Genomic DNA, 15279 nt, shown 5'->3' on the forward strand with positions numbered 1-15279 from the left:
GTGTGGTCATTGACTTTAAGGTTAGCTGTAAGTAGTTCAGCAGGAGAAAAGGATGGGACAGGTTTTATAATACTTGTAATGGTGAGGTGGTTGGAGTAGAGGATGGCTATGTCACCCCCTTTTTTTGTTTTGGCGATCTAAGTGGAGTACATTATAACCAGGGGGGAGAAAGTCTTTATCAGAAGTTTGGGGTTTTAGTCAAGTCTCTGTTAAGGTGATGACATCAGGGGTGTGGAAGGTTATCCAGGCATGGATTTCACTAACTTTGTTTAGAATACTACAGGGGTTCAGAGAGTAAAAGGAAATATGTTTGTTTGGAGAGAGTGTGAGTTTATTAAGTAGGGAGAGGTAGAGTTGTGCATGGTGGGGTGATGGATGGGTCCAGGATTTGGATGTGTGTCTCCAGATAGAAGCAGGGCTACATGAAGATGGTAATGTTTGAATTTAAGTGGGTTGTAAGTCAAGTACTTAGTCTTGGTTTTAGATGCTAGAGAGTGAGGGGGAGGAGGTTTGATTTTAGGCAGAGGGATGTTCATGGAAAATATATATAAACACCTTTACATTCCCTCAACAGTAGCCAAAGTTCACAATATTATATTAAATTTTAACTTCTCAGCTTTTCTTACATTGTTACAATTTAAAACCTGGATACTTTAGAATTAAGAAAAAATAACTTTCTTATATTAATTTCACTAGCAGATACTGCAGTCACTGGTAAAACTCCCCAACCTCAGATTTAAAATGCCTCTGATGCATACTATACAGAATTGCTTTAAAATGTAACATACAATTTACAATTTACATCACGATATTTTTATACAAATAACAGCACAAACATTTTTGCTTACAGTTACTTCAGTCACTTCATTGTCATTCTAAACATTAATGATATTGTGGGGTATACACTTCAGAGTGTTCCCAGGAGTTTAACACATTAAACAAACATGCAGTCTTTTTCATCCACTTCTTGCAGTTAATTTCTCTGAATATCTAAAGTGATTGGTGCTTCACTGTCCTCCCATGTATCATAATTTCATATTGTTGCTAGCCTTTTTCCTGATCATCTAAACCTCCCAACACCAGACTATATTGTCTAAGCTATTTCTGATTATTCTGGTCAGCTATTTTTTTTCTGTTACTCAAGAATCTTCTCTTGGTACAATGAAAAAGATTTCACTGGTGAAGTCTTTCTGTGGGCTTTGTTGCCATAAAAGAATGAGAAGCAGAGAACCTTCAGCTTGCTGGCTCCTCCTCTGACTAAACTCTTTTTTTTTTTTTCTTCTTTAGCCGATTCTGCATCCAGAAATGCCTTCGACCATCCAGAAAAAGATATGCTGAAGGCAGATACATGTAGAAACTTCAATCTCTTGAAATCCCCCGACTGGTGCACTTTGAATAATCATTTACCATGAGCATTCTGGTGCCCCAAATTTGTAATACTTTTCCCTTCTGTCAAGAGTAGCTCTTTCTGCTAGTATAAATGCATCTTTAAAAAACTATATGTTTTAGATGCCTTTTCAGGGCCAGATTTTGGGCATACATAAAGTGCCCACTCAATTAACAAATATTGCTATAAAAACACCAGTTGAAATGCATGTCTGTACTTTCATAAAAGTAATGCAATCTATTAATTTTAGTTTTATGGTATAGCAGAAAATCTCATGTTTTCTCTGGGAGTTAATTCTTACTCTACTATTTTTTGAAAGAATTGTTCTTGACAAGGCTCGTGCTCAGAAAGACTTCTTCATTTCAGTCTCTTATTTCTGCCACTTTTATCAGCTCTTTTGAATGGTTACTCAAGCTTTTTTCTTCTATTTGTCCAGCCTTTTGTCACTGGAATTCACATACAACTCCATTCACCGTTTTCTTTGTGTAGCATAATTATTCCATATTTTTTTGCAGCAATTAGATAAGTACTTGACAAAAGTTTTGATCTCTTAAATGGGAGAATATGCCAAAATTTCCCCAGCTGGGTATTACCTGCATCACTGATTTTTCAATGAGAGCTCTGCAGAATCCAGAGGTAATGTCACTGTCTGCCAGGGGCTTCTCATGAAGTTTTATTAACAGTCAAATGCTGTCACCTTCCTTTAATGGATGGTGGAGATCTTTGTACACACCTTTTTGGTTCAGATGCATCACAACAGGCGGATTTATTTGTGCGCTTCACTCCACTGAACTGGAGTAGGAACCATGACTACCCCTTTTATTCCAGGATGTTATCCACACTGAAGATTTGGCTTCCTAACACATCCTTTTTTCAAACAGTCTGATTATGCACCCCTTGAGAAGAGCAACTGAACATGCTGAAACACATGACAGAGCCAAGTAAGCACTTCATCACAATTGGAAGTACAAAAAGTTAAAACTTAACTGAAAAATTTTGAAGCTGTGACAATTTTCCAAGCAATTTATAGTTCTCAAAAACGAATCAACAACTGCTTTAAAGATGTACTAAATGCATAATGAGAAAATGGAACTGAAAGTGAAAAAGATTTGCATACACTGATGTTAATTCTGCATCCAATGAACTAAGTATTGCTGGAAAGTGTGTTGTAATACTTATGTTCTATCCTCTGGCTATAGCAGGATCACTGGCTAATGAATGGAGAAGCATTAGACTCTATTTGAATATTCATGAAGATGGTCTTGAAATTTGCATTTAATGATTACTTGGGGTGCTTTTAATACTGTACTACATTTTATGTCAAACAACTTTACTTGCATTGCATTTTATGAATTATTGTTTAACAAAGTCTATGAGCTAACAGAACTCTCAGCTAGGAAAAAATATATGAATGTCAATTTGGCAGAAGTTATCTGACATAGTGAAGCAAATATATGAACTTGCTTCTGTAGGTCACAAATGGAGGCCGTCAACATTCCTCTGACTACCGCATGTCATCACTAATTATTCAACATGTAGCACTACAAAGTGCTGCAGTTGACTTCTGCTCAGTTTGGGTGAATGACTGAACTGTGGGTGTGACCACGACCACTAACATTTCATTCAGAGCAGCCTCATCAATAAACCTTTTAAAAAAAGGTTAAATGCACTGGAGGAACTCTTAATGGCCCAAAAGCATTTTATCTCAAGAAACAATGACGTTATAAATGTCCCTTTCAGCACTGTCATATTGAAGGCATTTCCCACCAAGTGTAGTTATTTACAAAATCATCATCATCATCTTGGAATCAAGTATGGCACGTCTATAGACTTGCAATGCATAAAATAAATACAGCACATGCAAACAAACAAAGGAAATAACTATTTTCTAGGCATTCCGTTTTAAAGACGTAGTAGAAAAATTATAATATATTTCCCAATTGTTCATTTGCGTTCACTGAACATTTGTACTGCCTCTGAATTTTAAGAGATCAATTAGCTCAGCAAACAGAAATTTAGATTCTGATACATGGTAGACACCTCATTAGCAGCTCATTACCATGTTTCTGAATGACCACACTACTGTTCTCCCTCATACCTTTCAACCTGGAATCAAAAATCTGGACAAAGGCCCATGAAATGTAGGTACGACTGGCCAAAAAATCTGCACACTGATTAACATAAAATTTGCATACACAATTATGCAACCCACCCACTCAAACAGAATTGTGGGATACCAACATTCAAAAGCAAACTGAACAGGCAAAATATTAAACAAAATACAACCAGAACAATATTGATTTATATAAACAATTTTGAACTTGCATCATACTTTGAACTTGTGTAAAACTAGAATACAATTTTCTTTTATAAAAATAAAATTAAGAGCTTCTTACAGAAAGTCTAATGACTACTCATCAACTGACCCACCACTCTGTTACATTCCAATTAGTGAAGTATCCTTACTACTTTCTTTCCCCAAAATGAACGTGAATATCACATGAACATGATTATAAATGTCATACAGCTCAAAAAATCCACGTAAAATTCTTTGCAAGTATTAGGCACAGCTTGCCTGCAGAACACTTTTACTGCTGTTACTATTTCTCTACCAACTACCATCGTCTGGTTTATAATCTGCAAATCTATTTCCTAGAGGGTTATAAGTGACTTGCACACCTTCCAGTTTTCCCTAATTTGCAAAATTCCACCTTGATTTTGCATGCAAATGGTACGTTTGCCCCCTATAATGTATGGCCGAGAGATAAACAGTGTAGAGCAAAATGAGGATGTCATACTTTAAAATCATCTAAGAAACTCTTCTGCAGACAATGCATATTAAAACAAATCACCTTGTTCTATCAATTCTCCAACTTGCTAGTGACAAAACTCTTAGCTTTGTCTCTGATCTTGAGTCAAAAATTTTGCATCTTTTGAATTATGATAAATAAACCTGCAGGAAGTAGTAATACCACTTCAGAGTAATGGCATTCACAGTAACAGTTAATGTGTTCTTGCACCCTAGACAACATGATGCTATTAAAGCTTCATGCCTACTTCTCTGATTGTATACTAAAATCAGGATCATAAATAGGAAGGAAAACTAAACAAAACAGCAGAAAATGTAGAAGTAATTCTGACTACATAAGTGATTTAATCAAAATGCAAACCATTTATTACTAAGGACATGGGTTGCCTTAACTTACAATACCTGCTAGATGTGGAAGGCACCTGGGCACCCCTCATGCTGGAACATGTGCTTTCATAAAGGTGTTTGGATTACAGCTGGAGGAAAAAGGCGAGAGGGTCTCAGTGGCTAAAACTTCACTCTCCCGACCATAACATCAAGGTGAAGGTAATCTGCCCCTGAATGCATCATCCACTGACATTTGGATGTCAGACATGAAAAATCACTATTTAGAATAGACTGTCTAGTTTTGCAGCTATAAATGATGATACTGCACTAGACAGTTACGGACAGCTACTTCCCTCTTACTCTGTGGTCTATGGCAATGTGAAAGCTTCCTCAATGGCACCACCATGCCTTCTGAGTAATGTAGTTCAATGAAGAACTACACCACCTGGCAGAGAATGCTTTGTATACGTGCTCTTTATATACGGCAATGCAGTAGCTTTGTAAAAACAGTACCATACATAAAAGGAAGTAAACCGCACTAACAAAATGCTTATATCTGCTAGGACAGCATTTCCTTGTGCAGGAGCTCTGCATGTTTGGTAAGACAAAACCTTTTACTTTAGCAACATTCAAAATGTGTTCCTATTTTTGGGGCATTGTCAGCCCATTATTTTTGGCTTTACCCAGACAGAATGTAGCTCTCAACCTCTTAACACAAACAGCTAAAAAAATAATACTAAGTAGTTTTGCATTTGTGGGACCACAGAAAAATATGACATCTGAAATACATAGCACATGCTGTTTGTAAATAGTGGTCAAGTGCAGTTTTTCTCTGTAGTCACTGATAAGAGTGGATGATTGGAAGAGGCTGTGACTGTGTGTGATTGTTTTCAGCTGGACCTAGAAATAGCCACATTACAAATACAATGCAACAAGATAATAATAAAACAAAGCAAACAGACTGCAGAAACTATGCCCATGTGTAGCGATAACTAAAAGCCAGTTGCTATAAATAATGTGCAACTTCATAGTCTACTCAGAATCGCTAGCAGTAGGCAGTACAGGCACTCCTTCAGAAAAACACATATGTCCAACAAATCAGCGAATGATAACTGCTAAAAAAAATTTCTGGCTGCTGGATTAGGTCATTTTCATGCATGCTATGAAAAGATTGAAGGGAAGAAATGCATTCATATTTGAAAGTAGGCGTTCCTGGGCAAAAAAGATAAGGAAGGCACGTCTTAGGCTTCACAGTTAGAAAATCGATGGGCAACTTTCCCAATGTTTAATGCTTGTTGGAGGACAATTAAACAAAAGTTTGTGGAAAGATGCCTCTCTTTACAGTACATCTCTCTTTACGTTATATCACTCAGAACAGGAATCATGGAAAATAATCAAATAATTGCTTCACCCTGCCTGAATCATAGCTTTGACTGATGGGATCAACAGGTAGGGAAAATAAAGACATTAAAGAGAAAGCAACAATTTTATTTCTTAGTTGTCCTTTAAATTGTCCATTCAAGAATTTTGGGTAAAGCTAAAATAATGGGTGGGATTGCAAAGGGTAAAAGCAGTCAGATTTTTAAATATCGCTCTTATTTAGAAAGTTGCTAGAATAACTGGTTTTACATTAGCATTAGCATGTACTTTCTAAAAGGTGCTTGCTGTTCCATAAAATCAGGAACCACTGTGCAGCCAGAAAGTCATCCATGCAGCAGTTAACACTACATTAAGTTTGCACCATCCAAGCAGAAGTTGGTAAGAGCAGTCAATTCCAGACGCAATATCCTGGTTGGTTAGCTGTCTCCACAAGTCATAGGTGGGCTGCAGCTGTAAACAACCTTTTTATTTTATTTTTTTTTAAAAAAGCTCTCAGTAACTGCAAATTGTAAATAAAAAAGAAAAATCAGAATTTGAAGGGGCCGTTCAGAAATTCGTGGCACCCCACTATGTTGCCCTCAAAAGAGGAATTTGGTATGGTTGAGAGTTATGTTCTCCCTAGCAGCCTATGAATCAATGTAGTGAAGGCATCCCTCTAACAAGTATATAAACACACATTCAGAAACCCATGTGCATGCATGAGCGTGTGCGCGCACACACACACACACACACACACACACTTGGCATCCCCTATCTAACCCCAGTACTCAGACCTCCCAGGCAGACACACACATTCATTCAGCCTCATTCGTGCCACTACAGACACACTCATACATGTCTATATATGTACACACTAATGCATCTCAATCCTAAGGCTCCACTGCATTATCTGCATCATGAGTAATCCTACAGGAGTGAACTGGAAAATGCTGTCTTTTGAGGGCATTCACTTTTCCCTCCTAGATTTCAGCTTTATTAGGTTGAGTGACTGAGTCACTTGACCAAGCAAATCAGAACTGCAGACATTTTATAGGAGACAGCAAATGGTTAATTAGCATTTGTCACTCCCAATAAATACCACATTAGTTATGTGGCTTCATCAGCAAGTCTGCACTCCATACTAAGGCCGCAGCAGTAGATCTGTCTGTGAATTAGAAAAGCTTGCCATGTAGTTATTAGCTTTGTATAAAATTGTGTTGACTCAAAATTTAATTCCACAAGAGCAAATTTTAGATTCTGAACATACATGATGAAATTTAATGCAACTGTTTTAAGATTTGGTACAAAGGTGTTGATTTACAACAGTACTATCTAGGTAGGGTACAGTTACTTCTTACAGCATTGAAACTATCCAATTTGGATAATACAATTCTTCAAATTTACTAACCAAAATGCACAATGGCAACATATATTCTGGAGTAGTTTCAGAACTTACAAATACATTTATATCCATTGCACATCTGTGTATGCTTTCTATGTGAATCTTCCCCTCAGATTTTCAATCCTGACAACTCTATAGAGCACCTCATTAGTATTTTATGGCCACTTCACAGATGTTGGTCAAGATGTCTGTGTCCCAAAAGAAGGCACCCTCTGCCTGTTCCATGTGTTACAAAATATAAATTTTGAAAGTGAAAATATTTTTCTGCCTTGATGATTATGTTATACCTCAAAAAAAGACCTCATATTTTAGTTAACATTTTTGTAACAATCTACCTGCATGAGGTTTCTGAATTTTTCCAAATGTTCCAGCTTAATGATCTGATTGTTGTCCAGGATTAGTGTGCACACATCATTAGGACAAGGAAAGCATGGATCCAGTTTCTGTAACATATGGCCTGATAAGTCCACCACTGGCCCTTTAAAAAAACATAAAAGAAGACATTAAAAAATAACTTTCAATAGTCTAAGAAAATATAAGACCAAACCATTGGTCTATTGCCTCAATTAATAATAAGTACACAGGATGTTTGTCAAAGGTTTACTTGTGTAAATAAAAGTATACAGGGATTCACAAATATACACCTCATTGTTCATAGCTCAAAAATTTTGTAGTGATAAATATAGAATTCCTCACAATGAGATCAGCAAAAAATCTACAGCCACAATTTATCCATGTAGTGCCTTATAGAAAATAAAAACAACACTTTAACTTGTACCACAATTTTCTTTCATTCACAACAGGCAAACAACGTTTAGAAATACTTAATGCAAACATATCATCCTACACCATAAGCAATCAGATTCAAATTTCAAAGCTTATGTTAAGAGCTGTAGCAATAGCAGTTGCAGAACTGGCCTGTAAATAAAAATGTTTAGTTTAAACAATAAATGCTTCATTGTGGCTAAAGCAATGACATTCTCTTCATTATAAAATTTTAAAGCAATAATGGAATTGCTGAACACAAAAGGATTTGCACTGCAACTCTGCTCAGAAATGTCCACAGTTACATAAACAGAAGCATGCACACTGCTTGATAATACATCCCTATACAACTGCAGTATTTATTCATGGAATACAATCATACTGCATTTAAAATCAATGCAAATGAGTGAAAACATTTACAGTGCACAAAACCTATCACAAACCAAGATATCACATTGAGAAAAACTGATAAAACATAATAAAAAATGACTACACCTTTAGATGTTTAGATGTCAATAAGTAAGTCCACATACATAAATAACTTAAATAAAAAAATACTCTGGAAATAAAACAACTAAGCAACATGGGAAAACATGGATAATAAAGTATTAGTGGAATGAAGAAAAAAAAGACAATTCTGAATGATTTACAAAGCATTAAAAACACACAATATCATTCAATAAAAAGTTCAGATACAGCTGTTCTGGATTATTTATTTTTGGAATAATACAGCAAAAAAAGAATAAAAATGAAAATTAATTTAAAAACAAAAATAAAACTAACACACAAAACTATATTGCATAACAGCAATAAATCACTGCTGGAGGTGAGCAATGCAGGGTTTACCACAAATGAGGCTTTATTTGGAAACTCAGCATTCCCCTCATGACTAAGCCACACCAGTCATAGATAAACCCTGTATTACCCACATCCAAACATATTTACTTTAAAACATCCAACTACCAAACATGTTTTACTTTAAAACATCCAACTATAGTCATGCTAGAAGTATGAAAGCCGCTCCACTCGCCTTAAATGAGAAATTTATTATATCTTCCATGAATTCCAATCTAAAAGTAAACTCCCCAAGGCTTATTTCTATCTCTGTCTTACATTTTTAAGTTCTTCCAAAAATGATACTTGGGGGTCTATATTAAATCAAAGAGAAAGTTCCTCTAATTCATCAACAGCAAAACAGAGAATGTGTACATAAGCAAAATGTCAAATCACTGAATAGCCTTAGTTGGTCAACATTGCAAATGTGTAAATAGCCCTGTCAAATATAAAACAAAGGAAAACAACACCCTACATGAACACAATTTGTGATCTGTAAAGTACATGTATAACTCTACAAAAATGTCCTCATAATGTGAACAAGTAGCGAAAATCAACCACATCTACCACTGAATTTAAATTGAAACGCCTCCATAAACAAAGAACCCTATGTATCCCAAGAAAAAGGACCATCATAGGTTCATAGGTAGGTACTAGGCTATCGACCCAAGGGCCTATGTAAGCCTAGCCAGCAAGGTACCATAGCTTATGCCACCCAAGAAAGTTATTTTCCTGTGCCACTGTCCAGCAGAAACACAGAAGTGATCCCCGGGGTGTATTTCCTATTTCCCATCCACTCATCAAGATTTTTCTTGAAGAGTGCTAATGAAGAACTTTGCTTGACATAGATGGGTAACTTGTTCCGGAGTATAGGAAGTCTCTGGGACAGGAATCTATCCCTCCAGCATGTCCTGTTTATTGTGGTGACAAGGTTTAGGTCCCTAGAGCGTGTAGCTTGGAGGGATTGGGATTTCTTTAGGTGTAGCATGTCCAACAGCTCTGGGTTTGACATAGCTTTATATGTTAGGCAGAGATCACCTCGGAGTAGGCGATATGCTACGGAGTAAAGCTGGAGTTTTTTGAGGCAGTCTGTGTAGGGCATTTGAGGCCAGTAATCCTCTTTGTGAGGTACTTCTGTGGCCTTTCCAGCTGCTGTACATGTCTTGTGAGGTACATTCCAAAAAGGGCGTTGTACTCTATAATGGGTCTAATGAGTGACGAGTAGAGGGGAACAATGACCTCTTTTTTCCTGGATGAGAACCCTTTTATAATGAGGTGTGCCACGTAGAAGGATTTCCTGACTACTGTGGAGATGTGACTATCAAAGGAGAGACTACTGTCCACTTGGGTCCCAAGGTCTCTTATCACGCATTCGGTGTTAAGTAGATTGCTATGTGGTAGTTCATGGGTACAGAGTTTTTACCAAAGGGGATGACACTGCACTTTTTGGCATTGAGCTCAAGGCAATGGCTCTGACACCAGGCATCTGTCTCAGTGAGGCCCTTCTGTAGGATGTCCACATCACATGCTGCAATATACTTTAGCACTAAATAAATGTACCTTATGAATTTCACAATATATATATGTTTTACTTATAAGACATTGTCAGTGTTATACCTGTCTATTTCATACAGTAACACGTATAAGCAATTCATTTCTGACTATTTCCTCACTTACCACTGATGAAATGACATTGTACGTAGTCATTAGATGAGTTTGGCAAATTATGGCTATTCGATAATTTGACATTCGCTGATGTAAACGTTCACTGAAACGTACGTTAACTGTTTGGCTGTTGATGAATAGCTGTTCATGGAATTTACTCTTTAATGATTTAGTGTAGACCCATGATACTTTCCACACTCTTCACCATAAACTCTTACATTCTTAACACAATATCATCACATTCTGCCTTCCATATTCCTTCTTATGTTTGTTCATTTAATTTAGAACTTCTAAACCGATTCCTCCCTTTTTAATGGTGACACTAAGTGAACCAATACATTCTATATACTCTCGGTATAAATTTAGATATCCCTTTTTCTGTCAAAGCTTCGCCGGATGTCTTTTTGTTAGGACAGTGGGACAGATAAGGTATGCGAATGTGCACAGTGAGTGGCAACAAGCAGGGTACATGCAATTCAGAAAAAACGGGCAACATGATGAGGCCAGCTAACATAACATGGAAGGAAATGTTATATGCTAATGACAGCATAATGAAGCAGTGCATATGTTAATGAGGCAAAACAATATGACAAAGCAATTCAGAAAAGTTTAAATGTGACAATGTCACACCTACTTTAAAACTGTACTCTGCCACATTCAGAGAGTACACTGCATAAACATGCTTGGGGTTACAGCAGCCACTGGAAATGTACATCTGCAAGGGGGGGGGCTCATATTGCAGTAGCTTTGGCCAATGGCGCACAACACCATGCCAGACAAAAAAAAAAAAGACACAAAAATATACTTGTGCAAAAACGTTATATATAGGCAAAATACTTAAGAATATGGAAAAAATATCACCATCCTATGCATACTCATACACAAATCAAATAAGCAAAAAGGGCAGGACACAGTTCTCATCAGCTGCACAGGTGAGGAAGGGAGTTCTCTACCAGGAAGTGCAATGGATGACCCACCACCCTGACAAAAATCCTCTGCTCTAAAGCCTCAGCATGATGAGGCCCTCTGCCAGTTGTCGTGTAGAGCCCCAATTCTGGGCACAATGAGTATGCTAATTAGGGATCATCTCATTGTTTCTAAATTGCTTAATTTAAAAGATGAGTAAACCTGATAAATATCATGAAGATCACTATATGATGTCATGCATATGCCTGAGCACCTGTGGGCAGCATTATGTATGCACAGGAAACCAATGTCATCTCATAATTAACCAACGTTACATGGAATTGCTGTTGAGCATGCATTCTTAACAAGACAGACCGAGGATGGTCATGTTTCACACCTTAAAGTGTCAATGGAACCATAACAATAATAACAATATAAATATAAAAGGAAGGTAAGAGTGATGAAACATGACTCCGTCAAGAATCAAAGAAAACCAAATGTCACGTAAACACAGCTAAAATATTTATTACAAATCGGTAAGTGCTTTCACAGCCTTAGTGCTGCTTCTTCAGACCACTAAAAATACACAGTACAGAAAACATTTAAATACAAAACAACATTTCAAAAACTCAAATCACAACACATATTAAAATGACATGACCCTCCTGATAGGTTCTATCAAAAATACAAAGCAACAATTCAAATTTAATTTAAAGTGACACCTCCTCAAATCCTAGACTTTAAAACTGGTTTCAAGCAGATCTTCTCATTCATTCCCTTCTCTTTATCTGTTTGTAGTCTAATAATCCACCATAATTTCCTTTGTTCTCTGATATTACTAAAAATCACACATTGTAACACAGGGTTCCCATCTTGCAATGACCATAAAATTAAAAGAATGCAACATTCCATACAATGAAACATGCTTAGCAAGTGCATTACTTATTTCTAAACATCTGAGTCTCACATGCTCTCTAATTCGTTCTTTAAGACTCATGTTTATCTTGCCTATATAGAAAGATGAGCATAAACTACATTGTGCCAAATAAACTATATTCCTAGTATTGCAGTCTGCAAATAATGTAAAATCAAATCTAATGCCTAAAGTGAGATGTCTAAAACTAGCTTCACTATAAATAAAGGTGCAAAAAAAAAAAGAGCATGGAAGACGCATCAGACATTTAGGAACAACTAATGCACTTATAACCATGTTTCATTGTAAGGAACATTGCATTCTTTTAATTTCATGGTTACTGACAGACTGAAACCCTCCGTTAGGGTAGGTGATTTTAGTAATGCTGCAGAACAAAGGGAATTATGGTGGATTATTAGACTACAAGCAGATAAAGAGAAGGGAATGAATGAGATGATCTGCTTGAAATCAGCTTTAAAATCTAGGTAGTTGAGGAGGTGAAAGCAAATTTGAATTGCTACTTTGTATCAGGAGGGTCATGTCATTTTAATATGTGTTGTGATTTCAGCTTTTGAAATGTTATTTTGTATTTAAATGTTTTCTGTACTGTGTATTTTTAATGGTCTGAAGAAGCAGCACTAAGGTTGTGAAAGCGCTGATTTGTAATATTTTAGCCGTGTTTATGTGACATTTGGATTTCTTTGATATAATAATAATAATACAGTATCTATATTTTATTAGTTTGCCATACATCACACAAATGATGCGTCAGTCACTACATGTAACTGCATAGAGGCTGAGACACGATAATTGCTTTGAATTCAAATCTCTGCAATTTTTCCTAAGATCTTTTAAGGGAGACAACTGCTTCTGGAGAAGGTGAGGGTATTGCTCCTTTTAGAGCACTGTGGTGGTGTGAGGAAGATTCTAGGATTTTTCTTTGCACCTTCCATAAACTTTGCAGCCAGAAGCTCCTTGAGGAGAGCTACACCAGATCACAGTATAAGGCTGATGCCTGGAATAGTCTGACCAAGGCTGTCACCCATGCTATTGGCAACCCATGCATGGGAAACAGTGACATCACCACAACAGTGGCTTGAGTTAACACATGCCTGACCTCTTTGGCCAATGGGAGGCTGATGTTAAGGCACAGTCACCACCTCAGTACTGTAAAGTATAGCAACTACTATCAAAACAAATAACCTGTCATTGCATGCCACCATTCAATTTCTCAACATACCCTGTTTACGTCTCTAGCCCTGCAGGAATCAAAAGGAACAAGAAGATGTACAGGAATAGATCAGAGATGGGGATTTATTTTTTTGAGCATAGTAGCACTTGCAGCCATTAAAAAGAAGTCTGTATAACTTTTATACAGCAGTACCACATATGCGAGTACTGACATAGCTTAAGGAAATTAAAATGTTAGGAGTGCACTTCATGCCTCCTCCTATGTAGGTGGACAAGTCTATGTGAATTCAAATTGTTAGGAAGACTGTGGGTTCAATTCCCCCCTCTCTTCCAAATATAAAATGTTCATCATTCCCACTGTTGAACTAGCCTTTAGGTTAAATGGGTCGCCTTGCCCAAGAAACAACAACCAGCCAGCTTCCAAAAGTTCTGTTTCCCGCCCACGCTTTCACTTTGACTGCCGATTGTACAGCCTTGTGGATGGAAAAATCAGCAGCCAGAATGAAGAATCTTCAGTATTTTCTTGCACGTCTTGAAGAAGCAGCTCAGACGCTTAGGAGGAACAGCAGACAGCCTTCAGTTTCTATTCTGGCACACAAGTCCCCAGTGGGAAACCTTCCACCCAGAACACTGCCTTTTTAAAAAAATCAATTTATTTTATTTGGACTTTTAGCAGTATTGTCTCTAAGGAACCCAGTATTTTTCTAATATTGAAAATTTCCAGTCAGGCACTGCTATTTTTAGCTTTAGCTAAATTAGGAGCCAATTTAATGAAGACATGTAATGCTTGTGTAAATTATGTGCATTTTAAATGAAAGTTTACTATCAGGAAGTGTTTTATCAGGGCAGGTACTTCTATGGAGTATGTTAATGCTTGAGTCCACTGTGTGACAACTTACCTGTCATTTTTTTTTCTATCCACACAAAAATTACCTGAAGGTGTTTCTGGCAGGTTTTCAGTGTGCTGCTTATGCATTACTTTGTATAAGGAACTGTGTTATGTGTGAAAGTGTAACTGTGCTGCTTGTGTGCACTATTTGACAACTTACATCCCAACAGACTCATTCCAGTGAATCTTACTGCATTTGAAGCATCCTCCACGTGAATAGCATGGACACTTTATCCCACTCTGGTGGATCAGACTTCAATTGTTTCTACAAAGGAAAAAATGATTTAGCAAACAGCCCTTTCCAACTTTGGAAGTGCAGTCAAAGCTGCAACTGATGGTGGGTGACTCTTGTGGGCTTCCTCTGGTATAGTCCTTTCAACCATGTCCTTTTCTGCTGTTCCAGTGTCCGAACTGGGCATGGGAGAAGAATCTTTTTAATCAACAGACATGCACCACAGGACACTGTCAAATGCAGCTGGGGCAAGAAGCCTCGTAATGAGGCAGAAATTCCTTCGCCAGGTCAGTCAACAGGAATACCTATAAAGAAAAAAAAAAGGTTAAACATTGTTCATCTGAAGACATGGCTTCTATTAGAAAAAGATGATTTTCATACCTTAGCCAAGAAATTGCTGCAGGTGGTTACCCCTGGGACACTAAATACAGTACCCATGCATAAAGTCAGCAAAAACATTCCTGAGGAAGACATGTCAGAGGATTCTGTCAAAGACAGATTCACAAGCTAAAATCTCCAATCCAGAAGAAACTTAGTGTCTATAAAAGTGATATAAAAATATTTCCGCAAGGAAAAACCAAGATGAAAAGTCTCCAACTC

At 37.1% G+C, this 15279-nt stretch overlaps 1 protein-coding gene across 4 annotated transcripts in view; it reads right to left on the reverse strand.

Annotated features, from left to right (window-relative positions):
* Positions 1-15279, reverse strand: part of CEP97 (centrosomal protein 97) — a 2210548-nt gene that overhangs the window by 2019626 nt on the left and 175643 nt on the right. For 3 of the 4 annotated variants that reach the window (XM_044070962.1, XM_044070961.1, XM_044070960.1), the window contains exon 2: positions 7620-7762. In XM_044070962.1, the coding sequence (XP_043926897.1) occupies positions 7620-7762 (143 nt within the window). Of the gene's footprint in view, positions 1-7619; positions 7763-15279 lie in introns of those variants that run through there. The other variant, XM_044070963.1, reaches the window with a different exon arrangement.

The sequence above is a fragment of the Protopterus annectens genome, chromosome 5.part0 (genome assembly GCF_019279795.1).
Source record: "Protopterus annectens isolate FY-2018-M chromosome 5.part0, PAN1.0, whole genome shotgun sequence".
In the NCBI taxonomy this organism is placed as follows: domain Eukaryota; kingdom Metazoa; phylum Chordata; order Ceratodontiformes; family Protopteridae; genus Protopterus; species Protopterus annectens.